General features: G+C 52.1%; 10 protein-coding genes across 10 annotated transcripts; 3 read left to right on the top strand and 7 right to left on the bottom strand.

Moving 5' to 3' along the window:
- Positions 1 to 907: 907 nt before the first annotated feature.
- On the bottom strand, positions 908 to 4,285 carry AFUA_1G14500 (uncharacterized protein; the record flags this gene model as incomplete). Its single annotated transcript, XM_747726.1, has 3 exons — positions 908 to 3,028; positions 3,112 to 3,659; positions 4,099 to 4,285. 3 exons carry the CDS (start codon positions 4,283 to 4,285, stop codon positions 908 to 910), a joined length of 2,856 nt encoding a protein of 951 aa, XP_752819.1.
- Positions 4,286 to 4,430: 145 nt separating this feature from the next.
- Positions 4,431 to 7,963, top strand: AFUA_1G14490 (aminotransferase-like domain-containing protein). The gene is made up of 3 exons (XM_747725.2): positions 4,431 to 6,540; positions 6,609 to 6,994; positions 7,077 to 7,963. Exons 1-3 carry the CDS (start codon positions 6,055 to 6,057, stop codon positions 7,543 to 7,545), a joined length of 1,341 nt encoding a protein of 446 aa, XP_752818.1. The 5' UTR covers positions 4,431 to 6,054; the 3' UTR covers positions 7,546 to 7,963.
- Positions 7,964 to 8,825: 862 nt separating this feature from the next.
- On the bottom strand, positions 8,826 to 9,732 carry AFUA_1G14480 (uncharacterized protein; the record flags this gene model as incomplete). Its single annotated transcript, XM_747724.1, has 2 exons — positions 8,826 to 9,235; positions 9,306 to 9,732. The coding sequence occupies 2 exons, from the start codon at positions 9,730 to 9,732 to the stop codon at positions 8,826 to 8,828; spliced, it is 837 nt and encodes a 278-aa protein (XP_752817.1).
- Positions 9,733 to 10,554: 822 nt separating this feature from the next.
- AFUA_1G14460 (transcription factor domain-containing protein) lies at positions 10,555 to 12,912 on the top strand (the record flags this gene model as incomplete). The annotated part of the gene is made up of 5 exons (XM_747723.1): positions 10,555 to 10,834; positions 10,981 to 11,676; positions 11,726 to 12,137; positions 12,242 to 12,485; positions 12,547 to 12,912. 5 exons carry the CDS (start codon positions 10,555 to 10,557, stop codon positions 12,910 to 12,912), a joined length of 1,998 nt encoding a protein of 665 aa, XP_752816.1.
- Positions 12,913 to 14,149: 1,237 nt separating this feature from the next.
- exgO (glycoside hydrolase family 55 protein) lies at positions 14,150 to 17,548 on the top strand (the record flags this gene model as incomplete). The annotated part of the gene is made up of 2 exons (XM_077803966.1): positions 14,150 to 14,850; positions 14,901 to 17,548. Exons 1-2 carry the CDS (start codon positions 14,622 to 14,624, stop codon positions 17,546 to 17,548), a joined length of 2,877 nt encoding a protein of 958 aa, XP_077660135.1. The 5' UTR covers positions 14,150 to 14,621.
- A 296-nt stretch (positions 17,549 to 17,844) lies between these two features.
- On the bottom strand, positions 17,845 to 19,463 carry AFUA_1G14440 (cation diffusion facilitator family transporter; the record flags this gene model as incomplete). Its single annotated transcript, XM_747721.1, has 2 exons — positions 17,845 to 18,086; positions 18,152 to 19,463. 2 exons carry the CDS (start codon positions 19,461 to 19,463, stop codon positions 17,845 to 17,847), a joined length of 1,554 nt encoding a protein of 517 aa, XP_752814.1.
- Positions 19,464 to 19,673: 210 nt separating this feature from the next.
- Positions 19,674 to 20,546, bottom strand: AFUA_1G14430 (lytic polysaccharide monooxygenase; the record flags this gene model as incomplete). Its single annotated transcript, XM_747720.1, has 1 exon — positions 19,674 to 20,546. One exon carries the CDS (start codon positions 20,544 to 20,546, stop codon positions 19,674 to 19,676), a length of 873 nt encoding a protein of 290 aa, XP_752813.1.
- A 1,203-nt stretch (positions 20,547 to 21,749) lies between these two features.
- AFUA_1G14420 (GAT domain-containing protein) lies at positions 21,750 to 22,796 on the bottom strand (the record flags this gene model as incomplete). The annotated part of the gene is made up of 1 exon (XM_747719.1): positions 21,750 to 22,796. The coding sequence occupies one exon, from the start codon at positions 22,794 to 22,796 to the stop codon at positions 21,750 to 21,752; it is 1,047 nt and encodes a 348-aa protein (XP_752812.1).
- Positions 22,797 to 24,522: 1,726 nt separating this feature from the next.
- rpl17 (60S ribosomal protein uL22) lies at positions 24,523 to 25,631 on the bottom strand (the record flags this gene model as incomplete). Its single annotated transcript, XM_747718.2, has 3 exons — positions 25,101 to 25,631; positions 24,746 to 24,933; positions 24,523 to 24,681 (listed from the first exon to the last, which is right to left on the bottom strand). The coding sequence occupies exons 1-3, from the start codon at positions 25,378 to 25,380 to the stop codon at positions 24,523 to 24,525; spliced, it is 627 nt and encodes a 208-aa protein (XP_752811.2). The 5' UTR covers positions 25,381 to 25,631.
- A 331-nt stretch (positions 25,632 to 25,962) lies between these two features.
- On the bottom strand, positions 25,963 to 27,466 carry AFUA_1G14400 (D-mandelate dehydrogenase-like dehydrogenase; the record flags this gene model as incomplete). The annotated part of the gene is made up of 7 exons (XM_747717.2): positions 27,217 to 27,466; positions 27,065 to 27,163; positions 26,896 to 27,010; positions 26,724 to 26,840; positions 26,586 to 26,668; positions 26,250 to 26,531; positions 25,963 to 26,193 (listed from the first exon to the last, which is right to left on the bottom strand). Exons 1-7 carry the CDS (start codon positions 27,295 to 27,297, stop codon positions 25,963 to 25,965), a joined length of 1,008 nt encoding a protein of 335 aa, XP_752810.1. The 5' UTR covers positions 27,298 to 27,466.
- Positions 27,467 to 27,771: the final 305 nt, after the last annotated feature.

The following is a 27,771-nucleotide window of genomic DNA, read 5'->3' as shown; positions in this document are numbered from 1 at the left end:
GCAGCCACACAGGGTCTGGACTCTTGATGTCTGTTATGGTGATTATCCAATCGACACGAGTAAACCAGTATATTAGAGAGATGCAAGATACACCAAACGTCGCAGAAGAAGGTCGAACAAAGTACGGACGATAAGACAAATCGGATGGCTCGTGTGGATGATTCGACAGTGGATCAGAGTTGTTGAGCAATTGTGCTCCGAGCATATCGCTGGGCGCAAGTTCTGTTTTTCAATAGTGGTACGACGGAGAAGACATGTTGGGAATACAGGTATTCAGACCGATTATTTGACAGATAATTGTGCAATTTCCAACTGTCGATGGTCTGAAAGTGGGAGGAAATCAAGGAGATTGTTGGGGACCATGTTAGGAGGCAAGTAGATCCCATCTCCGCACAAGGCCAAAAGGTCTCTCTATTACATTATCAGCCCATCAGGGTCTATTATCTCTATCCGTCCGTCTTGAATAATATCAAACCAGGTGGTTGGCTCCAGTCGGTCTAGAAAACTGATTCCCAGAAGATGACAAGTCGGAAAGGACCAGTTTCGGGCCATTATTAAGTGATCCGGGCCATACCTATCAAGCCTCGTTTAATTGTTCATGATATTAGGGATTCTTCTTCTTGAGCGAAGTTCGCTTCGACATTGGTTGGATTCCCAGTCTTATATTGCGCTGACCCATTCTTTTGGTCCTTGTACAGTGTGTGCACTCCACGGATGATTAATGAACCATAATAAAGAGACAACCAGAAATGGACGAAAGCAGTGAATGAAGGGGGAATGCGGACTGGACAAGGTGATATGGGAATCAGACAAGTAGTAATGCAGATTCAGATGAAGTGAAGTCAAATGCTCTAGAAACAAAGGAGGCGTTCTCTCCCGGACTCTGTACAACGGATGATTTGGGTTCTCATTTCTTCGCTCTTTGGTTGGGAACCTGCTTCAGAATATCGTCGAAGCTCATGTTGGGGTTGAGCCGGCTGACGGGTCTCGCTGGTGGATCAACGGGCGCAACTCCAGCGGGCAATGGGAGGGCCTCGAGACCGGGATAAATGGAATGGCGATGCTCGGGTCGAGCTCGCGCAGCCGGTGAGCTGGTGCGAGGAATCACCGGAGGTGGTGGAGTGAGACCGTTGGGACTCAGGAGTTGTGCCGATTGCTGGGGTTGCTCCGTGGACGACCCGCCCGACGATGGCTGTCCCGGGTAGGGCGAGGATAGCGAGGATTCGTTATCATAGGGGTCATCGATGGTCGGAGGTCCTAAAATGGCGTCCTTCTCGGCCCATTGCTCCGCCACCTGCCAGCAATGACTGCGGCGGTAGATACCCTCGACGCCGTTGATCACGACGTCCGACGGCAGGCTGACCACCCCGGCTCCGCCGGCAACCCCAAACCAGCTACGTGCGGTCTTGCCATCGTTGTGGATCCAGGGGGCACCCCCGCGGGGTGCGATGCACAGAAGATACTCGACGCCGTCGGTGTACTTGACATCCTGCACATCGACCACAAGCAACGGTAGAGCTTGGATCACACAGTAGAGGAAGATCCACTGGCCACAGCGGAGATCGATGAGATCTTCCACATTCTTGCCGTGCGCACAGCGCCGCTCGAATTGCATGAACGCTTCGATGAACGGGGTTGGCCGCATACTCTCCCGCGTGTATGAACCCATGAGCACGGCATTGATGTCCGAGTCTTTCAGTTTCTTGGCCCTGCGCTTGGCCTCCTTCTTGGGGTCCACAGCCTTCAGCTGCAGCGAGTCTAATGACGGGAACTGGGGAACGTCGAATGGGATGGGTGGCTGAACCGGCGGCGTGGCGCGGTCGTACTCACTCAACACCTGGCGGAGGGCACGGATCATGACCTCCTGCGTGTCTTCGGACTCGACCGTCTCCAGGGCCGCCATATCGACGGTTCGAGTGGTCAGGGCGGTCCGATCGACCAACATGTCGTACAGATTGGCAAAGTCATCGTACAGGTCCTTCAAGACCTGGCGGTTGAGGCCGCTCTCCTCGAATTGATTCTTCTTCGACCGGGCCTTTGGTGGCCATGAGCCGTACTTCTGTCGGTAGTAGTGCACGGTAAACCGTCGGAACTCCATGAATGCGGCCTTCCACAGCTTGAATCGCACAATCTTGCTTTCCGCGGATGTGGTCGAGTTGGCCACTCCGGAGAAGACCGACGGGAAATCAAACTCGTTCAATTTGCTATGCAAGACTCGGAGGCGCGTATCGAGGTCGATAAAGCCGCGTTCCATCCGTTTTTGGGTGACGGGACTGATGAGACTGAACTTGGGACTCCGCAGCTGCTTCAGCTCGTCCAGCTTACCGACACCGTGGACGAAGCCCTCGAGATACAGGGGGAAGAAACGCAGCCGTTCTCCCAGCACGATGGCCTCAATGGTCTTTTCGCGGCTTTTCCGGACATCGTCCAGTTGCAGTTCGTCACAGTAGTTGCTGAAGCTGCTGGTGGCCGTTTCGCCGAAATTCGTTCCATCAAAGTTGCTGAACTCGAAGCGCGACAGTAGACTGGCCACATCCATGAAGATCGAGAAGAGTGTGGGTGACCGGGGAGTGGCGATCAGGGATTGGCCAAGGAGGAAGGCGAAGAGATTGCGGAATAAAATGAGTGTCTCCGTGTCCTCGGGTGAGATTCGACTGTCGGGGCTGGACACATCGCTGTTCAGCGGTATTGGAAGGTATAGATGAAGCTCTTGGAAATCGTCCAATCCCTCGTCATCCACGAAGGCCATCCGCCGACTGTTGGTACTGTCATTATCATTGTCGGGGTATCCGTCCTGAGGAGTCAGAGGAGGCGAAGCGGGACTTGTCATCGGACTATTCAATGACATGGAGTGCGCTTGTTGCTCCAAAGCGTTCACCCTGCTCGGGTCTGTGCCCCGGGCAAGGAATGTGAGGGACGGTGATTCCGCGAAGATGGTTGAATGGACTTTGAACGACGGTGACCGTCCAGTGTTTTGGGGGAACAGATAGACATAAGTGTCACCACTTTCATTCCACAATTCCGGAACCTATAGTAACACGTATAGATTAGTGGACTTTGAAGCCCAGATCTCGTGGACGGACGAAGCGCAGGAACAGACAAGCGGCATACCTGTTCGCCCCGGACCAAAGGGCCCACATCATATAGGATCTTCTGATCCAATCCAGCGATCCAGGCACTCGGCATTTGAGAGGTTGTATTCTGAGGTCTCGCATCTACAGAGCTCGCTCGCGCTCGTCCCGGGATCCAGCTGCGTCGTTTTGAAGGAGTCCCCGGGCGCGAATCAGGTCCAGTTCCGGGAACCAATAATCCCCCCGCGCTGGAGGGTCTGCCTCTGCTCTGCGGTCTGCCATCCGGAGCATTGTTGGCACTCGTGGCAAGATCCTGATTCACGGCCAGGAGTGATGGAGGCGGAGGCAGAGGCTCATCCAAGTCGAGCTGATCGATGGGACCGGTCGTTCTGATGCTCCGGGTATCTGAATAGTCGGACTGGGGATTGGATACTAATCGCGCGGGGCGGGAGCTGCTTCGCGGGCGTTGCTGGGCATCCTCCGGGCATTGGTCGGGCGAGTGCTTCGGGAAGCTCGGAGAGTTTGGTGATGAGGAGAGAGAACCATCTTTGTTTGACCCCAGTGAAAAGAGCGACGATATGCGCTTGGCTGATCTTACAGGGGCCGACAACATCTTTGGGGTTCGCTGTACAAGTTTAAAAAAAAAAAAAAAGCAATTGGTAAGTTGGAGAATCGATGGCAGCGGGGGGGAGTGGATGTACTTCGAAAGACAATCACCGAAAAAGAAAGAAAAAGAAGGCAAGACACAACAGAAAGATGAGGTAAGACTCAATAGCGAACCATGTGAAAAGAATGGACTAACGCATACAAAAAGACGGTTTAGGAAAGTGAAAGAAACGAAGGACAAGTTAGAGTCAGGTGTTGGAGGAGAGCAACAGAGAGAGAGAGAGGCTGTCTCTGGCGCGTGTGTCTTGGGGAATGTGATCGGCAGGAGGGGATCACAGGAGGAATGAATGATCACTACTTAGACTGACCTGTTACTTACCAGTTTATGCTTAGCCAAGGCTCTGATTGATGCAAGTCGTACCTTGGTTCTGCTCGAGGCTTCCCGATGTCCAGGAGGGATATGACGAATGTATGGCACTAAGCTGGTATCCAGTGGAGTATGGAGAGCATTGATTGACGACTTGACACTGGCGAAGTTGGACAGCAGCAGCAGCAGCAACAGCGAGTGAGTGAGTGGGTTGAGAGGAAATGATTTTCTGATTGCTCATTTTTTTCGATATCCTTGAGCTTCGGATGAATTCATAGATTTCATCATTGTTTTATGCTGCCAAAAAATATTATTTTCTTTTGTCTGTCCTTTTTTTTTCTACCTAATCGATTTTTTTTTCTATGATGGATCATGGCTGTACTGGACTACTGCAGGTCTCTAGCTCTAGTTCGTTAGTGACGGCGGGTGGGGAATTTCTTGGGCTCTCCGGCTCTACGGGAATTCTGATTGACTAACATGGCTAGGATTGGGTAACTAGTTTTGATGGAGATCAGGATCAGGAGAGGCTGTGTCTGGAGACAATGAGATATCGACAACAACAACAACAACAACCATGATTAAAACAGTCAAGTCAATGTGATTGATGATGGTGCCTCCGCCTCCTGATGAGCTGTGCCGAGTACACTGGACAGCCCCTCAGGATCACCAGACGCCTCAGATCTCATCTCGTCTGATCCTGTCCGACTTCTGAGATACTTGAGCATGGCTGCAAAATATCTCATCTCCAACATTGATTTGATCCTGGTCCGTAAAGCTGTTCATTTCTTTCTATCTGTCTGTCAAAAGGCATGCTCTCTGCTATTGGTCTAGACAGCCACCTACACGGTCGATGATGGTGATGATGCCATCCGCCAGGGGTCAACTGTTTGCAATTTATTTAGCTTTTGACACGCATAGATGCTGTTCGCCAGATCTCCTGGGGGGGGCAAAAATGTCAGCGAGAGACAAACCCACATAATCAACTAATCGACATTTTTGGCTGGAATGCCAATGTGTGGTTAGGACTCCGCCTCATGTTTTGAGTCAAGCCTACTGAGTACACTCCTCACTGAGGCGTTTCCCACCTTGCCTCTCCGAGGTATTGGTTTTTGTTTACTCCGTGGTCTCCCAATACCTGAGAAAAAAAAATATGGTAGCCTTGGTGAGGCTCAGGGGCAGTCGACGCTAGATATCTGCCTAGAAGCAGCAAGGAAGACGGGAATCCCCATGGAATATTGAGGTATCCGTACCTGTTCTGCTAACAATAGAAATATCCCCGGCAGTCATTGTTTTTGATTGGTTTGTTGGCGCTTGGCTTTGGAAGGATCCGTAAGGTACCTCGCTCGCGGGAATTTGCTGGTGCCAGTGCCAGTGACCTGTCCAGGCATATGCTATGCTACTTGTGTTTGTAGGATTGATTGGACTGTAGGTACTCCGTACTTTTGGCCTTGAATGTTTGAGTTGGTCTGACTTGGTATGTTTTATTATCCATCATACCTAATCATAATCAGTTCACGGAGCATTCCTGGACGGATGCTCAGCCATGGCTGGTACCCGCAGTGCCAGAAAAAAAAATGCTTGCAAACCCCGACCGGAAATCGGTAACAGTTCGTCGCCGTGGTAAGGTACAGTACGGTAGGTAACTCCAAAACCACCACAAACCACAATAACAGGAGTACATAGTACGTTAATGGAGCCAATTCCTCTCTAGTCTCACGTTGCTCATATTGACTGTACTTGGTCGTAAGCTATCCAAATCAGGACAGACACTAAAGGAACGGAGAAAATAGAGTGCATGCGTATTCCTTGGTCACAGACAGACACTCGGTCATTTCAAATGGCGGCGGCCAACGTCACCAGACTGACGTGTCCCCTGTCCCTCCACGCTGAAATTTTCAACGACAACGCCAAAAAAAAGGTCATCGACTGAGACCGAGCCATCGCGTTGAACTTTGTCTCCTCCGTACACATACTGGCAAGTGGCAAGCGACAACTGTCGACAATCTCGACATGGGTGTAATTCCCCCCGAAGAGCCAATCGATCTCTTCAGAGGCTGGCCAAACCCGGCCCTGTTGCCCACCTCCGCCTTGGCCCAGGCATCCGCCACTGTCCTGTCCACGCCGTCCATTCGGACCCCAGCCCTGCTGTATGGGCCTGATGATGGCTATCTGCCCTTGCGAAAGAGTGTTGCTGAATGGCTGACCCACTTTTACAAACCCCGCGATCCGGTTGGGTTCGATCGGATCTGCATTACTGGCGGTGCCAGCCAGAATCTGGCATGTATTTTCCAAGTCTTCACCGATCCAAGTTATACCAGACATGTCTGGATGGTAGCGCCTGCATATCACCTGGCGTCCCGGATGGTAGACGATGCCGGCTTCGCAGGTCGTGTCAGAGCCGTTCCGCAGGATGACGCGGGGCTTGATCTTGACTATCTCCGTCGGGAGATGGAGGCGGCCGAGCGGAAAGCTAATGAAGAGCAGAGATTCGAACCGGTACGGTAGACACTGACTGTGCATCAGATATTTTCTTGTCTCTTCCACCCACCAGCTGATCTGTAAAGAAACATAAACCTCCACGGCCATGGGGGAAGATCTACAAACACCTCATCTATGCCACGCCGACATTCTCCAATCCCACCACGCGGACCATGTCCCTGTCCGATCGGGAGCAACTGGTCCAGCTCGCGCGCGAGTTCGATGCCTTGATCGTGACCGATGACGTCTACGATTTCCTGCAGTGGTCCGTGGATCCAGACTGCCCCCTGGCTGCTCCAGACGAGGCACGCGTGCCTCGGCTGGTCGACATCGATCGCTACATGGATGGAGGGCCCCAGGATGAATGGGGAAACGTCATCAGTAACGGGAGCTTCAGCAAGTTGATCGGCCCTGGCATGCGGACCGGATGGGCAGAAGGCACGGCCAAGCTTGCCTACGGTCTCTCTCAAACGTATTTCCTCGTCAACTAAACATTTTTTTTTTTTTAAAAAAAAAAAAAAAACACTGGAACTGGATGAGCTAATGACTGGCAGAGGTTCATCGCGCTCCGGAGGGGCCCCGTCCCAAATCGCCTCCACGATAATTGCCCAGTTGCTCATCAATGGGACCTTCCAGTCTCATCTAACAGGGGTCTTGCAGCCCGCCTACGCGCGCAGGTACCATGTCATGATGTCCTCCATCCGCAAGCACCTCCTCCCTCTGGGCGTAGGGCTGCCCGACTCTTCGGAAGTCGTCGGCGGATACTTTATCTGGGTGCGTCTTCCAAGTCCGTTACGCGCTGCTGATATCGTGCAACTGGCTCAGAAGACGCAGAATCTCAGAGTGGCTGCTGGTGAGATTTTCCAAATCCCCGGGGACTCGGTGGACCGAGGCAACGACTTTCATGATTTCCTGCGCCTTTGTTTTGCCTGGTCCGAGGAGGATCAACTCGCTGAAGGAGTGCGGCGACTCGGATGCGTTATCCATGATGCTTTGGTTGGACCAGCAGCCAATTCTACGTAGTTTGAGTGGTTGCAGTGACTTGTGTCACACTGTCCTTTCTGGTAGTGGCCATGGTCCAATGCGGATCGGCCCGCCTGCTGCGTACCATTATCTATCCTCTCCGTAATTGTTCGTCCACCTTGTCCACCTTTCATTCACTCTTAGAACCTCTAGCCATCAACACAATCATCGATGCTGTAGAGATCCATGGTCAACATCAGTACGTCTCATAATCTCCATTTTTACCTCCATTTTTACCGCCGGGTCTACCAGCATTGCCATGCAATCATCGACAATACTATCATGGGGAGCGTACGATTTTCAAACCGAATGCCTAGAAACAGATCGAATTGTTCTATACCCATCAATAATGCCGTCTGTGATGTACCTAGGTACTGGCTCTGCCACCATGTCGAAAATGGAAATATATAACTACGCCTCGCTTTGGACCACCGAAATCACCCAGCAACGCACAACTGTACTCTTTGCCTATTTCACCTCGGTATGCTCCTGTGCAGTCTACAGAAATCTGTTGATGGAACTTCCACCAGTTGGTTGGTAAGATTAGTGCCCGTTGATATTAGATAGAAAACCCCCATCCATTAAACTATAGCAAAGTATTCTAATTCAACATTCTCGGCTCATGAAAATTCATTTCGCAGAACAAAGACACGAGCATTTCACCTTCAGGACAAGTCGTAACCATAATACACTATTAAAGACATGAGCCTTCCGCCATCAGGACAAGTCGTAACCATACTACAGTATTCCCTCTAGTTCAAGACTGATTTCCACGCAGCATTCCTAGCGCCAGGGTTGAACCTATGATGTGAAGTAAATTATTGCTGCCAATGATGCAGCAAGACGTTTACAGCCCTCATAACTGGTACAAACAAGTTGGAGCTCTTCACCTTGGTCTGGAAAATGTTTCTTAGCCTTTGCTTCAGACTGTTTCACTGAAAGTGGCCCGATGATTATGTCCGCATCTTTGTAGTTGTCTGGGACTTTGAGACCATTAAGTGGGATCCGGAGCCAATGCGCGGTGAGATGTTGCCACTCGGAGAGATCTGGCTTCCAGACGTTGAGATCCCGAAGGTCGGGATCCTTAAATATCATCACCGCCCCGTTGGGCCGAGCATAGTCGACCGCAAATCCGAAAGTGTTTGTAGTATAGTCCCTGGTCCAAACTCATTGTCGGGAATCCCAGTGCTGATGACTGGAATGAAGAAACTCATCGATAATGTAAGGGCAAACATGCTTAAACCCCGAAACCAAAGTTTATCGCCATCGATGTTGCAGGTTTAATCCAGTTTCTTCTTGACTTCAGCGACCATCCTATCCGTGTTCTTTTGGCGCTTGATCTTCAGACACAGCACGGTTTCTGGAAAGGCTTGGGGACGACTGACGCGGTATATATCGGCAATGCAAAGTCGGGAAGGTTCTGATGTGACTGCATCGGGGATATGAAACGCGGGTGCGACATGGAACGACTGATGGGGACGGACACAATCGTATAACTGTTGAATGAACAACGGCATCTTTTCCAGCTCGGAATAATAGCTCATTAAAAATCCCATCGGGTTTATGTTGCGCGGGATTGCGATGATCTCGTCCTCCAGAATACAAGCTGGATCATCGACGACCTTCACTAGCTCTTTGTGATTGAACAGCCAGAAGATGCTCTTGATGGAGCCAATCATGGAGTAGAGATCTGTTTAACTCAGTCAGAATGATCACTATATGGTAAAACCCCAGACATGGCAAGGCAAGGTGGTACTTACTAGCACAGTCAAACTCAAGATACTCCTCGATTTCGCGAGGAACCTTTCCTGAGTAACCATCCCCTTCTATCCAGACGGGGTCCAGCCAATTTTCCTCAAGAAGGTTTGGGTCTTTCATCTCCCGGCTGTAGATTGGAGGCACCTCGTCTGGATCTGTATCTTCGTCTTCGGATGGGAGGCTCTCATGGCCTGGATTGGTGAGCAAAAACTTTTCCAGCTTCTCTGCGGCATCGTCACTCTCATGCATAGTAGGCAACCCACAGAAAGGGGCTACGTGATGACCATTATTCATTTCTTCCAGACGCGCCATAGCGTCTTGGATTAACGCTTTGTTCATGCGCAGTTCGCTAGCAACCTGTCTCATGGTGTTACGGAGTTGGGCCATCTCCTCCGCAATTTCTCTAGTTGCGTTGCGGGGGGTCGTCATCCAGGAAATAGGCTGCGAGAAGTCATCATAAATCACTGACGATGAGAGAAACGTAGTAGTGATGCTCTTCGCATCACTGAACTCTTTCCATCGAACCCGGAGCTCTCAATGGAACCGACTAAGCGATTCGTAATGGACATAGCTGGTAGCGTCGTTTTCTTCGAAAGTACGTAGAGCTTTCTGTATGGCTCCGCAATACCTATAAATATTCCTCTCCAAACTCTTCCGAAACTGTAAAAACCACGATGCTACATCCTGGTTTCCCTGCCATTCAGGGAGAAGCACGGCCTCGGCGTCTGGTAAGGGCTTCGACGGACTGCTTTCCGACGGTGTCGCGGATCTCAGAACAACAAGCTCTGATTTACCTGTTTTGTCTCCAGAAGGGGATTCCTGCGGCTCTAGAGGATCCATGGTGATTGGTGGAGTTACAGATACTTGCGGAGCTGCAGTGTCCCACACAGCTTGATAGATTGGTCAGAAATAAGCTAGGTCCACTAAGTCTCGGAATACTAACTTGTAGAGGAAGTGGAGACTGAAAGGTAGTGAGACTTCAATGCGAGCAAGGTACCCGGAAATTGAGAGCTTATTGAGACTTGAGACTTCGATGATTTGAAGTTGGATGGTGAACAGAACACAGCAGAACACAGGAGAGCTGGCTAGTCACAGTAGGAAACATCCCGGGAAAGGGAATTACAAGCGGAAATCTTTTGTGTTTCTGGATTGGGTACCTTCAGCTTGACTAACCCTAAACCCTATAATGGAACCTCGTAGATCACCTGATGTATAAGTATTGAAGAATAGTCACATGACTAAATCACTGCGATGCGGGCGTACGTAGTAGTGTTGACAGGGAATACTCTCCCAACACCGAACGCCGAATTCACTGCTGAGCTACAACCCTCGAGTTGGTACAATGCGTCATTTAGGGATCCCGAGGAAATATCCGACCTCTCTCGAGCCAAAGCACTCGAGCAGGGAAGTAGACGCCTGCTGTTATGTGAGTCGTTTAAGTACAAGAACTATATATTGACCCTTCCAGGGCCTCACGCCGCCGGAATGGAAAGCCCGCCTCCTGCGAGCCATGCCGCAAAGACAAAGTCCGGTGTGATCATGGCCATCCTGCCTGTTCCCGCTGCCTGCGGCGCGGCAGCACTAGTCAATGCTTTTATCATCCTGCGCCCTTGACACGGGCTACGAGGCGGAGTCGGGGGTTTATTGTGGGTCAACACGCTTCTACAACGTCCCCAGCCGAACTCCGTGGGTCACCCGAGGCTTTGTCGTCTTCAGGTTCGAGGTCAGACCACTTGTTGTCAGCGGGATACTTGGGACCGACCAGTTTTGTTTCTGTTCTGGGCGAAGGAGACGGTGCGAATGAGCTAGTTACTGCTGCTGATGAAAGTTCTGCGGCATCGTCTGTTCCAGCGTGGTGGGCGAAGAGAGCTAGCGAGGTCGTCGGCCATCTCGTAGTATTCCCTGCTCTCAAGCAACTGATACTGGAATTCTATGGCGTCAGTCAGGCTGCTGTGATTGCAGCACCTTTCATCCTGAATGCACTCTCCCAGATGCAGGATACCTACCATGCGTACCTGTTGGATCAAGGAGAGGCAGAAATTCCGGCGTTGGTTGAAACGGTCCTTGACAACACCGGGCAGAAATTTAATGCCCCACCTACGGTGGACGGAGCGCACTTCCACAGGCTCTACACAGGGTCATGCCTGCGTTTGGAGATACTTGGCGTGGTTTATGCTCTGGCAGGTCGAGCGAGTCAATTCGGATTGGGGGAACCAAAGAATAAGCTCCTGTCCTCACGTTTTGCGCGCAGGATGCTCGCGGCAAGTGACACCGCACTTGAAACGTGCAGATATCTATCGCCTGTGAATGACCTTACGCTCTGGCTACTCCATGAAAACCTTCTCCTGTCCACGCTGGTTCTCGGCCACTCGAGTGAGTTGTACTTGTCAATCTTGAAGGCAGAAGTCTGACAAGTTGAAAGGCTCGGTGACGTGGCATCGGCTAGGCGAACTCGCGACATGCATTTTCGAGCTTGGTTTGCACCAGGACTCGGATGAACGCATTGATCTTCCGGACTTTCTCCTGGAGTCCAGACGCAGGCTATTCGCCGCTGTCTATCAATTGGACAAGAGCATTGTGACCTTCTTGGGTCGACCGCCCCGGATCTCGCGGAGGCATTCCAATTGCCGTCTACCTCTTGATATCAGTGATGAGGCTCTCACTGGGAGTAGAGAGCTTGCGCAAAGATCGGTGACGGCGGAAGGGTGGAGTTGTCATGCTGTCTACCAGCGTTCAGCCTGGATCCGCGTGCGCTTCCTCATCAGCACGTTCCGGGAGGAAATCCTGGAGTTGTCCCTGACAAAGCCCAGCGAGAACCGAGAAGAGCAATTGAGGTGAGCTTGATTCCCCATGACCTGAAAATCTGAAGCTGAAGGTTAATGACGAAACAAAGAGACGTCTCCCGCCGTAGCCGCCAGGCCTGAGATTCGGTACCTAGTCATCTTCACTATACAGAGGACTGCTGGAACGCTCATCAACCAATCAGTGTCAAGGTCATGCTCATTGTCTCGTACCTGGCGTTTCTCTACAATGAGTTTCTAGTGCAGCGGCTGTTGGCTCTCAACAGCACAGGATATAGTGCTGCGTTAGTCGACGTCAGTTCGACCATCCTCTCGACGGTCTTGACCTTTGGCAGACAACAGGAATGGGCTGTTGATATCCATCGCGACTTTATCTGGACAGTAAGCGATTTAAATCCCCAAGGTACTGCCTTGCACGAAAGACGCGACTAACCAGTTGCAGCTTCTCCTCTACGGTTTTCCCAGCGCGAGTGTTTTGCTCAGAGCGCTCCAAATGCACGCCAGTACAAGCCAGTTACCGAGCCTCTATCCTCGAGGCATTCTCGTTCGGCACCTCAGCGTCTTTATCTCGCATCTCGAGTCAATGGCCGGGCCAGACACCGCCAACAATGCATTTTTCAGCCGAGCGACTCGAGTCTTTTCTCGCATCATGGACGAAATTCTCGCTCCCGAAGTGGTGACGACAACTGAATCCTCTGCTGTAGATTTCGTTGATGATCTAGACGTGTCCTTGTTTCAGGATTTCGAAGGAGTCGGCCTCTTGGATACGATGGAGTTCGCATCCGTCCTTGATCCAGTTTTGTATTAGTGACTACTATTTAGGGAGTATGCAGGTTTCGCTGCTCGCATATAGCAATTCTCTCACTATTCCTATATCGATCGTTGCAGAGTTGCCAAGGCAGCACGGCAGCCATTGCCCCTGGCCTGGATAAACATCGTGGACCCACTGCGTAGCCCGTAGTCCGTGTTTCCTTCGCATATACAGTGCAGATATTTCTTACGCAGGCAGCGGGACTGTGAAGGAACCGACTCAACCATGATAGCGTGATTAAAGTTTCCTTCTTGCTGACTATTAGAAACCATGACTCAAGCGACGACGTAACTACGTGCCGGCCCCGCGTCAAGAATGCCGAGTCAAGTACCTACCTAGTTGATCCTCCTGACGACCAAGTGGATCTCTGGGCCGTTCATCTGCGCGTCGAGACCGCACCGCACGCGCCATTGGCCTCGACTGCTATGTGAGGATTCTTGTCATTCTCCATGCCGATGCCAGGTACACGAATCATCGGGCAGATCGCTGAGTCCTCAGCGACAAAACAGGAATTATGTCGAGCATGGAATGTCCACGCGCTTCTATCTCAGGAGCTGTCGGCCTAACGATCCCAGGCCAAGACCGTTGCGAGGGCTGCCGCATGGGCAAGTGAGACAGAAGTCCAGAACTGGGTTAAAAGGAATTTGAGTCTTCGGTTTATGCGTAGCCAGTAGTATGTAGGACGTGTCGCCCTGGACAATTTCGAGGCATGTTGTCTAGGCCCTAGAATTTGCGCACGGTATATAGGCTACTGGACAGATCTAAAGTTTTGGTCTAGGAGTGTTCTTCTTCTTCCTCCTCTGCCTCTCGTGCTTGCAAGTACCTAACTCCCTGCCCCCTTTCTCGCGAGTCGAGACCTCTCCTTTCAGACTACATTCACTTCCTTGCAACTCATTCGAATCGCTAAGGTACCTAATACGAGGTTAGTATCATCAATTTCCCGATCATGGAACAGAGCCGTCAAGGCTTATTCTTCCTGTAATTTGATTCAATGAGCGCTAATATCTATAGATCAGGAGGACTATCCTCAAAAGGGTTTATCATTCAGTCCATCACCGACTTCTGCTGCTTGAAGCGTTTCATCCGCCCGTGTGAGTGTTTCACGCTGGCCCAGCAAAGCCACCGGTTTGGAGTCTGATTGGCTGCCGACAGTGGGTTTCTGCCCAATGACCACTGCTGATTGGCTGTTATTCACACCTCAACTATAAGAGGTAATTCCAAAACAATACAGGGTGTGCTGCCTCGTTTCATGACTTGTATTGGTTTTTAATGGTGTATCGTCACGGTATTTGTTTGAGGAGTGACAATCGCTATACTTAGATTTCCCTCAGGCTTCATTGTTGTTTGGCCTGAGGAATTATCCTGATCTAGTCCCTCTTCCTATCGGATTATTAACGCTTCTTCGTCTCTCTCACCGGTCTCCTTTCTCTTCTGTTGCCTGTCTTCTCTCCTTTTCTTCACTTCGGGTGGTGTGGTGCTGTGTTTGTCTCTCCTTCCTTTTTTATCTGTACTGGAGTCCCTTCATTCTTTGATATTCCCTTGCTGTCTCACTCCTTTCCTTGATACGCCCTCCATTCGTTTCTGTTCTACGCGCCAAAGAACAAGGCGTGAGAAGACTCTCAGTACTGGTTACTGAACCAAAATTGTTTGCTACCTGCATCGATCATTGCTGGCTCAGTGATCATATCGCAGGCAGTCAGTTGAAGATGGCTTTTCTTCGCACTCCCATCGTGCTCTTGCTGACGCAGATACTGCTCTTCCTGGGCCTAGTCAATGCAGTTCCTACCCCGGAATCTCTTGATGTGCATGGAAATTTAGCTCGAGATACTGCGTCGAGCTTCTGGGTGGCTAATATTAAGCGTCAAGGCGCCGTGGCTTTCGGCCAGAGCTCGGGTTATCAGGTTTACCGCAATGTGAAGGACTTTGGCGCAAAGGGTAAGTCTCCTTCTACCGAGACCAGAGTATTTTCCTAACCGAGAATGTAGGTGACGGAGTAACCGATGATACTGCGGCGATCAACCAGGCCATATCTTCCGGGAATCGGTGCGGAAAAGGATGCGATTCCTCCACCACCACTCCCGCTCTGGTTTACTTTCCTCCCGGTACATACGTTGTCTCGAAGCCCATCATCCAGTATTACTACACTCAGATAGTCGGTGATGCCGTTGATCTTCCTGTGATCAAAGCATCCGCCGACTTTACAGGCATGGCGGTGATTGACGCCGACCCGTACGAGAATGACGGCTCCAATTGGTACACCAACCAGAACAACTTCTTCCGCGCCATTCGCAACCTTGTCATCGACCTCAGGGCCATGCCTATGAACAGCGGTGCTGGTATCCACTGGCAAGTCGGTCAGGCAACCAGCTTGCAGAACATCCGCTTCGAGATGATCAGGGGAGGCGGCGACGCCAACAAGCAGCAAGGTATCTTCATGGACAACGGCTCCGGTGGTTTCATGTCCGACCTGACCTTCAATGGCGGCAACTACGGCATGTTCGTTGGCAACCAGCAGTTCACCACCCGCAACCTGAGCTTCAACGACTGCAACACGGCTGTTTTCATGAACTGGAACTGGGCCTGGACCTTCAAGTCCATCTCCATCAACAACTGCCAGGTCGGTCTCAATATGTCCAACGCGCCTCAGAATCAGACAGTTGGCTCCGTTCTTCTGCTCGACAGCTCGGTAACCAACACTCCCACGGGCGTTGTCACCGCGTTCACGCAGGACAGTATTCCCGTGGGCGGCGGGGTGTTGATCCTTGAGAATGTCGATTTTACCGGCTCCAATGTGGCCGTGGCCGGTATCAGTGGGAACACCATCCTCAAAGGCGGATCTGTTGTGGCTAGCTGGATTCAGGGTAACACCTACAGTCCAGCAAACTCTCTCAACAAGCGGGCCACTCAGGGCAAGGTTCGCGTGGTGACAGAGACGGTGGTCGAGACCGTCCTTGCTTGCCCTGCGCAGCACAGTGAGACCCTAGAGTCCGCCCCGGCAAGAACAGCAACTGCGGCAGCGTCGACAGAGGCTCGCCAATCGAATGCAGATGCTTACGAGTCGACTCAGGTAGCAGGCCAGCCCAGTGCAGCCAAGACTACCCCTGTGGTGTACCCCACTCTGTCTGGTGGCCTTTCCAAGCCTGGTTTTAGTTCTGGTTCGACCATCAGCTCTCAAGGGCCATCGAGTGGAAACATGCCTGCCCCACCTGCGGAAACTGTCGCGGCCGGAAAGCCTCCAGCAGCTCCATCTGGTGGCGGCTCCACTGGAGAGACGCCTGTCGTCGTTCCAAATGCTCCCCAGACCACGAGCACCAAGCCAAATATTCCCACTGCGCAGGCCTCCGCCTCCTCGGCCACGGCCGCTTCGATAGCCGTGTCCCACAGTGCCGCTGCATGCGCGAGCAAGGCAATCACCAAGACCCGTGTTCAGACCGTCATGTCTCAAGCGACCAAGCCAAGCTCGTTATTGAATGGCCCGAAGGTGTTTGAGCGATCCAAGCCGCAGTACGCGGAATACGCCGCTTCGTCCTTTGTGAGCGTCAAGTCGGCCGGTGCCAAGGGTGATGGCCAGACCGATGACACCGCCGCCATCCAAAAAGTGCTGAATAGCGTGACGGAAGACCAGATCGTCTACTTTGATCACGGTGCCTACATCATCACCGACACTATCAAAGTGCCCAAGAACATCAAAATCACCGGTGAGGTCTGGCCCCTTCTCATGGCTCACGGCGAGAAATTTGCCGACGAAAAGAACCCAATTCCCCTACTTCAGATTGGTCAGCCCGGCGAAAAGGGCTCTGTGGAGATCACCGACCTCGCCATCCAGACCAAGGGCCCGGCACCTGGGGCAATCCTGATGGAATGGAATGTTGCCGAAGCCAGCCAGGGATCTGTGGGTATGTGGGATGTGCACTTCCGCATTGGCGGCTCCGCGGGCACGGAATTGCAGAGCGACAAGTGCTCCAAGACGCCCAAGATGACCACAACCCCCAACCCGCAGTGCATCGGCGCGTTCATGTTGCTGCATCTTACAGAGCAGGCAAGCGCCTACATCGAGAACGCTTGGTTCTGGACGGCGGACCACGAGCTCGATCTGGCGGACCACAACCAGATCAACATCTACAACGGTCGTGGTGTCCTGATAGAGAGCAATGGACCCGTCTGGTTGTATGGCACGGCCTCGGAACACCACCAGCTGTACAACTACCAGGTTGCGAACGCCCAAAACGTGTTCATGGCCTTGATCCAGACCGAGACGCCATACTACCAGTCCAACCCAGACGCACTGACACCCTTCACGCCCCAGACCACATGGAACGATCCTACCTTCTCCCACTGCACAACCGCCTCGTGCCGCAAGGCCTGGGGTCTGCGCGTCATGAACACCTCAGATCTGTTCGTGTACGGGGCGGGTCTGTACAGCTTCTTCGAGAACTATGGCCAGACATGCTTGGATACCGAGTCGTGCCAGGAAAACATGGTGGAGGTGGACTGCTCGAATGTCCATTTGTACGGACTAAGCACCAAGGCCAGCGTCAACATGATCACGTCGTCCAACGGCGCGGGGATTGTGCCACAGGACGAGAACGAGAGTAACTTTTGCTCTACTATTGCTCTCTTTGAACAATCGTGAGCAATTTGTTTGACTGTTGCGTGCAGCTGATGATGGTCATGGCTTTCTTTCTTGTTCTTTGTTTTCCTTACGGTTTATTTCACAAGACATCCCGCATGTTGCTGGCTCTGGCGAGCCAGGGTTGCAAGTATCTAGAGGCCAGTGGTGGGATGCAGATAGATATGACATGTGGATACACCTTAGACCAATACATTGATTCCCAATATGAAGCAGTGAACAGACTTCATAACCCGTACAAATATCCCATGACAGCGATAGCATAGCGAAATGAGATGCAAGCCGACAGGAGGCTGCGATCAGAGTTCCTTCTTCAAGAAATGCTCCGGCTTGTGAGTCGTCTCATAGTCGACATGGACATAAGCCCGCTCCACATCAGGCAACGACTCGAGCTTCATCTGCAGCTCCTCGGCGACGTCATGGGTCGCACGCAGGGACTCCTCGGGGTCCATGACGATGTCAACCTCGACAAGCAGCCGGGGGCCGGAGGTGTACGCGCGAACGGTATCGATGGCGGTGATGTAGGGGGAATGAGTCATAGCTGGGAGATCAATTAGCCTCTCTCTCATTTTTCACTTCCCTATCCAGACAATGGAAGAAACATACAGATATAAGTGATGAGCTGCTGCATCTTGGTATCGGCGGTGACACCGATGAGCAGCTGGAACTCATGGTAGGCGGTATGCAGCCAGAGGACGCTGATAAGCACCGAAAGGATAATAGCGCCCATGGGGTCGATCCACCAGCGCAGTTTACTGCCGCCGACGGAGGTGAGGATACCGAAGCCGTTGATGAGGAGGTCGTTGCGGTGGTCTTCCCAGAGGATTCGGATCTGGGAGACCTGGTTGCGGAGGGCCCAGCAATACAAGAAGAGGGTGAATTTCGTGCAGAAGGCGACGACGACGGCGATGACAGAAGGGAGGAAGAAGGAGCCCGTCGCGGCGTCGGAACCCTCGACCAGGTCGCGGATGGAGAAGGCGATGAGGATGAAGGAGACGGCGGTCATGAGGAAGCAGAAGCAGATGTTGCCTGCTGTTTCAATGCGGGCTTTCCCGGCGGGGAACTTGCGGGGGTCGACGCGGTTGACGGCCTTGTTGCAGAGGAGGAGGGTGAGGTTGGAGCAGGGGTCGAAGATGGCGTCGGCCATGGTGGTGAAGAGCGAGAGGGAACCCGAGGAGATGGCGGCGTAGAGCTGGAGGACGGAGAGGATGACGTTGGCGGCGAAGGAGCCGTAGACGGCGATGCGGTAGCGGAGGGCATTGTTGCTGTTGAGCTCGCGCGCGGCGCGGACGTGTTCCTCGACGGGTTTGAGCATGCGCTCGATGTTCTCGTTCTGCGTCTTGTAGAAGCCCTGCAGTTGGCGCGAGGCCATGGTGTTGGATATGGCATTGCGGCTGCGGAGTTTGATTCCTGCGGCCGTGGTGGACGAGGAGGAGGCATCCCGTTTGCGAGAGGTGTTGGCTACCGGCTGGATCTGGCGAATCTCCTCGGCGGTTTTCAGCTTCGAGGCGAGCTGGAAGGGATCGTTTTCCGGCGTATACCGGGGCGGCGCCTGGCCTTCTTCATCACTGCTTGGGCTCGTGCGGTGCTGAGAGGTGTGTGGTTGTGTCTGCTCCGAGGGATCAAGAGCTGTGCTGGTGGCTGCGTTCAAGGACAAAGCCGACGAGGCTCGGTCGCGGGGGATGTGCGAGTGTAGAGTGTGTGGGTTGAAGGGTGAAGGGTGGTGAGAGATGCTGTGTCGAAAGTGACTGTCCTCCATGATGAAGGAGTTGATTATACGGAGGAAACCAACTAAGAATGGATGGCAAGAAGGGTGGGAGGTGGGATGGGATGGGATGCATGGGTTGGGTTTTAAATCATTGATGGTAGGAAAAAGTGAGAGGGTTATCCGGGGTTCCCGAAACGGGAAAAATCCCATCTTGGCAGTGGCTGAGTTTATCTTATCTGATCAACAGATACTGTACTGTACATACTTGTACTGTATGTCCGAAGTGACCAGCACGACTCTGTATACTTGTGCATTATGCCTTTTTCCCTAGTGCGGCAGACTTATTCAGACGGGTAATTCGACTTTCTATCACTAGTTACACAGATCTTATCCGCCCATTGATACACCGGCGCTCTATTCCTAAGCAATATACTGCAGCAGGCTCTTCAGAACAGAAGCAATGTAGCTGAGCTGCTCCTCAGCAGTGCCGCTGGTGGGGAAAGATGTGGAGGAACCAGCGCCATTACCGGTGCCAGCGGCCGAGGTGGCAGTCGGTCTCACGCTGGTGACCATAGTGGTAGGCGTGGAGATCACGTTGTTTCCGGTGCTGGGAGTGGTAACAGCAACGCTGGGAGTAGCGGTCGGAATCGAAGAGCCAGAACCAGCGCTGGAGCTGGAGCCAGCGCCGGAGCCAGAGCCGGAGCCGGAGCCGGAGCCGCCAACAGTGAAGTCAATGCAGGACTCGTAGGTCTGGTCGATCGACTCGGCGAACCAGTACCATTGGAGGACACAAGCACCGGGCTCGGAGCACTTGCTGCCCAGGTTGTCGGGGATGGTGATGCTGAAGTTGGTCTCATCCTGGGAGACACCGGTGGCGGTCGAGGCGTAGTCGGTCCAGGACTTGAGGGTATTGCCAATCACCGTGTTGGTAGCGGTGTCAACGACGGAGACGTTGGCCACACCGGTGTGAGGCGCACGGATGTCAACCACGAAGTCGACGGTCTGGCCGGCGGTGTAGGAGTAGACGTTGTCCTTGTTGTCGTCAAACTTGTAACCCTTGCAGAGCCAGATGTTACACTCGTCGGCGTTGTAGTCGCTCTGGCCCTTGGCTACCTGAAGCTCACCCTGGATGTTGCCGTAGTTGTCGGACTGCTGGTTGATCTCCACCTGGTTACCGCAGGCAGCCTTCATAGCCGGGCCGGGCATACGGGGCTTGGGAGAGGTGACAAAACCGTGACCGTGGACCATGGAGACCAGGCCGGCGAGGGCGACGAGAGTGCCGGTTTGCTTCATTGTTGTTGGTTATGGGTGGTCGAGGTTTCGAAATGTGGAAAGTACAAAGTTGAGAGAATGGAACGGGTATACCAGTATACCGAACGGGGATCGATCAAGGAGAGTCTTAGACTGAAGCAAAAGGACGAGAAAGAATGGAATGGTCACAGACCGAGCAATCTCAGAAGAAAGAATGTGGAAGGAAACAAGGCTGCGTGCTGGGAGAGAGGGAGAAGAGAGAAGCAGAGAGCAAGGCAGCCCGACCAACTCTATATACAGCGAACGACAGGACGAGCTCCCGGAGCGAAGTCTATTCTGAGACACGGCTCTAGACTCCAAACAGGGATTCAGGGACAAACTTCATCCCGAAATTTGACCAGTTGCATCGGCTTGCTCCACCGGAAAAGAGCGCTTGTGATCTGTGTCGGTCGAGGAGCTGGACATAGCTCAGGGTTGGCACTAGCTTAGCCGTTAGCTGTCTCCTGAGCTGCTGGAAACGAGTCAAGGGCATCGGGACGCAACCAACCGACACACTGTGCATGGAAAAGGTCTAAACCGGCCGAAGCGCCGAAGTGGTTTTGGATAAATTGGCATGAAACAAAGGGAGACGGCGGTGGATTTGCTTAGGAGCAGCTCCGGGATGCTTGGCACTTTGCGAGTTTCATCTTCATTAACACTGCAGCCCCATGGGAGACCAACCTCATATCGTGCGACATCCAACCCTCAATAGCGAATCGGCCCACTTCCCTAGGCGAAATTTGGACCGCACTTTGCCCTGCTGTACGGAGTAATGTCCGTGGGAGGTTCATCGAGTCGTAGCGTTGTAAACATCAATCTATTTGCTGGACGCCTTCACATGCGCTCACAACGGCGACCCACTGGATAACTTATGTACTCTTTAAACGTCAAAACAGGCATCAAGCCCGTACAGCAGACTCCACAATTCATGATGATTTTATCTTCACAATTCCTCAATCCTGGATCGATGAATCCACAAATTATATCACACGCAAAAGGGGGGAGGTGTAATGCCACATGTAATCAAAACGCAGGGGGAATATCCAATGCTCATGATCCGCAAAGGTGGTATCGCATCAATTGTATCCATCATAATGAAAGCAGCTAGATTGCACCGAAAAGAAAACTGGCTCAAGAACGCCCAATCTTCTGAGATTGCCGTTACTTGAAACAAGCCACCGAGCCCTGAAGTAAATCACCACGATCTCAAAGAGTGTGCTGCGTAGGGCGCTGGTATGATCCTGCCTGTTGTTGATTCTCTGTGGTGGTTGTGCTGTAGTCATCCGCAAATGGATTCGGTACTTGGAAATCCTCCGACCGGTACTCGTACCGAGCCGCATTATTACCCACCGGAGCTGCGGCCGAAGACGTCGCTGACAAGGGAGCCACCGTTGCAGTGCTCTGCTGCTGCTGTTGCTGTTGCTGCCGCGGCGGCGGCGATGGTGGCGAGAAGACCGAGGGCGAGGCGCTTTGCCCTTGTCGCTGCGGCACTGGGGCCACAGGGAGTGGACGATTGGTCCCAGTGTCAGCGGCTCCGTTCGACGGAGTGGGTGACTGACTCCCCGAGTTGCCAGTTGCTTTGCGGGCGCTGAGGAACGCATGCTGGTACTTGGACAACGCGACCGACAGCTCATCGTTCGTCTCGATTAAGGTCTGAAGCGTGTTCTCGTCCGGTGCGGGATTCGTCGAGTGTATATAGTTCTGTATGGCGCGGGATGCCGTCTGGCAACGAGTACAGAATTCCTTGATGAGCTCGTTTCCGTTGAACTCTGTAGGCGGCGTCGACTGAACGAACTGCAAGAGTAACTTGGCCGACGTTTTGGCTTCCGTCACGCGAGCAGCGAGTTCATCTGGTGGTGGTAATGTCGAGGCAGGTTGGGCAGAGCTCTGCATGTATGGGTATGCCTGCTGCTGCTGCTGTTGGTGCTGCGACCGTGAGGATCTCCAGGTGCTCTGCCCAAACCGCGAACTTTTAGCAATGTATTTCGCTACTTTACCATGATTTGACAAGCGTACCCCACTGTTCTGTCTGCTCAGCTTACTCTTCTCCTTCTTCCACATCTGCATCAGCGGCGCTAGATCCTCGTCCCACTGTCGCTGCGACTCGATGGCACCCAGCGTTTCCCGGAGGAAGTGTTGCACGTTGAGGTCCCACCCATCACGCAGGAGATCCTTTATCGTAGCGACGAATGTGGCATCGATGTTGCGTGTGAACGTGTGGCCCGGATTGTCGATGAGTATGCGCATTAGCATGATCGCATTGTACTGGATCTGGGCTGGCGTTGAGGCTGGATCGGACAGGTATTTGCGAAGCCGCTGAGCAGCCTCTCTGGCGGCATTGGGGCTGGACTCTGCGCTTTCGACTATGGCGGGCAGGTAAACGAATTCGTTTCCTTGCTATGCGACCAGGATATTAGCGATGTATTGCAATGACGGCGCAGTTGGTGAGCCAAAGGAGTCGACGTACTTGGTTGTCTTGCTGTCCCCCGCTCTCGCAGAAATCTTTCTGTAACCCCCAGTGGTCGCATTAACGATGATTCAATAAATCGACGTCACTTGGATGATAGTTCCGAAGGTCGCACGTACCACTGCTTTCAGAATCGTTCCCTCGGGCGAGTCATCCGGATACTCCGAAGGGCTGTTGAGCGATGGGCCTATTTCTAATGAGCGTCTTGGGGTAAACAAGGGACCGGTCCATACATGGGGCGGATGGGGACTCACTCGAGCGCTTGCTGAGAGAACCAAATATGCGCTTCATTATACAGAACACTTGAGAACGAGATATACAACAAGGACTCCTCGCAGAATATAATGGTGAGTCAACAGGAGATGAAAAGTAGACAGATCGGCTAGATAAACACCAGTGCAGCTGACAACCCCGACTAGGGACAAAGTACGGAGTAGCTTAAGCACGCAGAAGTTTTAGGCAGTACCTGTGCACGGAAGGCAGAAACAACAAAAATCCCTGATGTGCCAGGGGCATAATCAGAACCATAACCATAATTATAGCCACGAGCCACAAACCATAGCCTGGATATTATGGTTAAGTAGGCCCGTGGCAGTGGCAATGTGCATCGAGGACACGCAAGCCAGCTTTCCGTTATCTGATTGATGAGTATTATTCAATATCAGTCATCGGTCCATCGGTCGCAAGGGAGTTATTCTCTCCACGCTGTCGTCTGAGCAGGTGATGCAACCGAGTACGGATACACTTGGTACGTATGCATATTGGAATTAAAGAGTCTTACTCCATCAGCACGCGACGAGTCATTTGTTGAACCACTTCAAGCTCCGCATTGAATGCCATGGTCCGGTGGGAAAAGACGAGCAAAGCAGCACCGCCACACTTGGCTTCTCAAGGCATCAACGAATATGCTGCAGAAGCTGACGAATGTCGCCTTCCTTTGGTCAAGCACTATGGCTGGCGACACGTTTTAAGTTCAAATTGCACTACAGACTACAAGAGATAAGCGAAAGCTGCATGTTGTTACAACTGTCGAGTCTAATGGCCTGGGTCCGAGTAGTCTCGAAACATCAAGATTTGGTAGGTATCAAGGAAAAGATGAATCCGTATCCCGTTCATGAAATAACGCTCGACATTATCTCAAAATATATGAGAGAAGGTTTGGGGCTGGTTGTACCAAGACAAGAAACCGATCATCAACCGATTGCCGGACAAGAACCTCAGTCACTCAATCCCAGCCGCGAAACGGTCGGACGAAGACAGAACCACAAAGGAATCAGACCTGTCAAAGGTCAAATGCTGATGGACCCTCCACGAGATGCCCCTAGCCTATGTCTTTTGTCTCATGCTCATCGCCCGTTTGGTTTCGAATTTTTTTCGTTTTATTCAGAAGATAGAATAATGGAAATTCTTTTGCATTCCTTTCCGTGACCAGGTATTTGTTCCGTACAACAGCAAACTCCGGCTTCCCATTCATTTTCCGACTACCCTAACCCCCCGACATCTACAGCCCGTTTATGCCTCGATGAGGGCACGGCGGATCTGAGCACCACGCTGGCGGGAGCTGAGGTGAGCACCCTCCTTCTTGACAACCTGGGGAGCCTTCTGGACGGTCTCCTCACCCTCGGTAAGGATGAGCTCGATGTGGCAGGGGTTGGTCATGTAGGGGTTGATCTAGACTCCCAGTTAGTCTCTTGGGTTGACTTGACTTCCAGCGGTGAAACGTAGGTCAACATACACGACCGTGAGCACGGTAGGTGCGTCTCCGGCCCTTGGGAGCCTGGTTGACCTGGATGTGCTTGACAATGAGGTTGCCGGTGTCGAGACCCTTGGTGTCGGCGTTGGCCTCAGCGTTCTTCAGGAGGTCGAGGAGGAACTGAGCGGACTTGACGGGCCAGCGAGCCTTGCTGACACCCCACTGCTTGCCTGTAATATAGTCAGCATCTGACTTCAATATGTTCCCCCAATAGTCATCAATCCGCGTTCCATGCACAACGCATTCCCGCCACGTCTTTGCAAAAATTTACAAAGACAATCCCAAATACCCCCATGGATATCTCCAATTCAAGAGATAAGAAATTGCCGATACTCACCCTGAGCAGTGCGACCAATGCTGCCAGCGTACCGCCGGAAGGGAACGACCTCGGTCTTGTTCTTGACGTTCTCGAGGAAGGCAAGGGCGCGCTGCAGCTTCATGCCGTTGATGGCCTGAGCGGTCTCACGGGTGTTCTTGAAGCTGACACGCAGGTAAGAGCCCCGGGCGCGGGCGCTCTTTGCGGCCGGAATGTCCTGAGCAGCGTAACGGACCTGATGCAAACAAAGACCCAACATCAGCGAAAACCATGTCCAATTCCTAATTCCTCCACGACGCATATAACAGAGCGGAAACGATGGCGTTGGTATGATTCAAACTGTCGAAATTTCTTCTTTCATGAAGAGGCCACAGCCAGAACCCACGCAGGTAAAAGTCGAACATCGCCGGTGCAACAGGAAACGTTCTGAGAGCGTATTTCCTAACTCTTGCCGTCTGCCTTTTTTTCCCCTATTCGACCCAATCCTTCGCCATCGTTTCCGTCGTCTTGAATAATGTCAAAAACACTCACCATCTTGATGCGGTTGCCGAGCGGGGTGGTCCTCGATGTCGGATGAGAAGTTTTGTCGCTTTGCTTTGGTCGGCCGCTGGAATCTTGAGATCGCGAAGCTCGCTCATTGTAGTGCGCTTTTCGCTCTTGGCGCCCGCACGCCCTAAGCGAGCCCTAACACTAGGCCCAGTCCGGTAGTCAAATTACTCACCGCCCGGCAGATAAGAACATCAGAAGTTGCTTCATACCTTGTTTGTTAGGTGTCTGTCTCTCACTCATTCAACGTCATTATGGCTATTGGCAGGGAAGTATTGGTCTATGAAATGTGCATTGCTCTATCTAGAAAAAAAAATAAGGTCTATTGAATCGTCAATTACTTTCCGTTCTGCCCCTTGAAGATATCCTTCTGCTCCGGCACCAATGTGATCATCTCGCCCTTCTCCACCGCCGAGCGCAAGTTGTTCAAGACCAACAGCTCCATTTCTTTCTGGGTCTCATAGGTCGCGGTTCCAATGTGCGGTAGTAGCATCACGCGGGGGTTATTTACAAGTCCAGGTTCGATCTCCGGCTCGTTCTCATACACATCCAAACCAGCCGACATGACCTGTCGCATTCCGTTACTACCCATAACTCAAGGAAGTAGGCTAGGATGGAGCTTACCTTCCCGGAATCCAAAGCGGCCACCAGAGCTTTTTCGTCAATTAAAGCGCCACGAGCCGTGTTCACAATGACCACACCGTCTTTCATCTTCTGGAACTCCTTCTCGCCAATGATATGGCGAGTTTTGGCATTGAGAGCGAGATTCAAGCTGAGGACATCCGCGTTCGCCAGCAACTCATCAAACGAGACATACTGCGCATCTCCCTCAAGCTCTGGCGAGAGTCTCGATCTGTTGTGGTATTGTATCTTCATGCCGAAAGCTCGTGCACGATTGGCCATTTCCTATTGCAACGCAATCAGCTGCCGGATCCTGTGACTTGAAAGTACAAGGCTTACCCTTCCGATTCCTCCCATCCCGAGAATACCAAGCACCTTGCCCTGAGGGTCATGCCCGAGCGTAGTCTTTCCCTGCCATTGACCTACGGACGTTGTCAATTTCTCGAGTTTCGTAGGATTGATAGGCGAATTACTAACCGGCGCGGAGAGCAGATAAGGGGATATAAGCCTGGCGCAAAGCGCCAATCATCAGGAAGATGCCTACGTCAGCAGTTGCGTGGTTCACGGCGACTGGGGTACTGGAGACGGCAATTCCTGTGCTTTATCAGCTTTTCTGGTTTCTGTATGAGAAGGCCATAGATGATCGCACCCTTCTCTGAACAGGCCGGGATGTCAATGTTGTCATAGCCAGCCCCATTGTGGCAGATATACTTTAATGACTTGGGAAGGACAGAGAGCAACTCTGCGTCGAATGGACCGGTGAACTGAACTCAGTCAGTAACTAGACATTTATCGCCGCGTTCCACTGCCACGCTCACCTTGGTAGACGCATTGGATCGGTAAATCACTACCACATCATCGTACTGGCCGTCTTTGCAATTCCGGATGAACTCGTCTCTGGTGCCTTCGGGAAATTCCTTCAACACTACATTAGAGTCGACACTCCACCAGACCACAATCGCGAGCTCACCTTTAGAGTCAGAATGGACGAGAGATCTTTCCACTCCTTGCGCGCGTGGGTGATGGCACCAATGAGTAGAGCCGAAGGCATGATGTCGGAGTTGGAGAGCGGGGTGAGAGCTCTTATCGCGGTGTAAGAAGAATCCGATGTTCAAGAACAGAGCGTAGGGAGAGACAAAGCAATTGAGATGATGAGAAGAAAAGAAGGATAGGAGATATCAAGAGCTAATTGAGAGGATTCACCTGACTTGTATCTGGATCCTGATCTTGTTTTATCGATATTGTTTCTTGACTTCATCTTGGTTATCATTTTCCGGAGTTCCTCCACTTTGCGTGGGGGTTTCCAGTATTACAGTATGTTATTACACGGGGTTGATACCTCAATACATCAATACAAACTACGATACAGCGGGTGCCAGGTGCAGAAGAAGTGAGGAATAATCTGGCTAACGTTCAGATAAACCCAAGTAGACCGAGGCAAATACCTACAAGTCGCTGAATACAGAAAAATGTTTTCAAGTTAGACACTCCTGACTGCATTGTTCTTAAATACACCATGTTATGT

This window comes from Aspergillus fumigatus, chromosome 1, assembly GCF_000002655.1.
Source record: "Aspergillus fumigatus Af293 chromosome 1, whole genome shotgun sequence".
NCBI classification, from domain to species: Eukaryota; Fungi; Ascomycota; class Eurotiomycetes; order Eurotiales; family Aspergillaceae; genus Aspergillus; species Aspergillus fumigatus.
The sequence above is the reverse complement of the archived record's forward strand: the minus strand, read 5'-3'. Positions and strand labels throughout refer to the sequence as shown.

What these genes read in the sequence shown, in the direction of transcription:
- AFUA_1G14490 (XM_747725.2), top strand. Translation starts at nt 6,055, where the DNA reads ATGGGTGTAATTCCCCCCGAAGAGCCAATCGATCTCTTCAGAGGCTGG. An exon ending in AAGAGCAGAGATTCGAACCG is followed by an intron (nt 6,541 to 6,608) that starts GTACGGTAGACA and finishes TGATCTGTAAAG; the next exon opens with AAACATAAACCTCCACGGCC. An exon ending in GCCTACGGTCTCTCTCAAAC is followed by an intron (nt 6,995 to 7,076) that starts GTATTTCCTCGT and finishes AATGACTGGCAG; the next exon opens with AGGTTCATCGCGCTCCGGAG.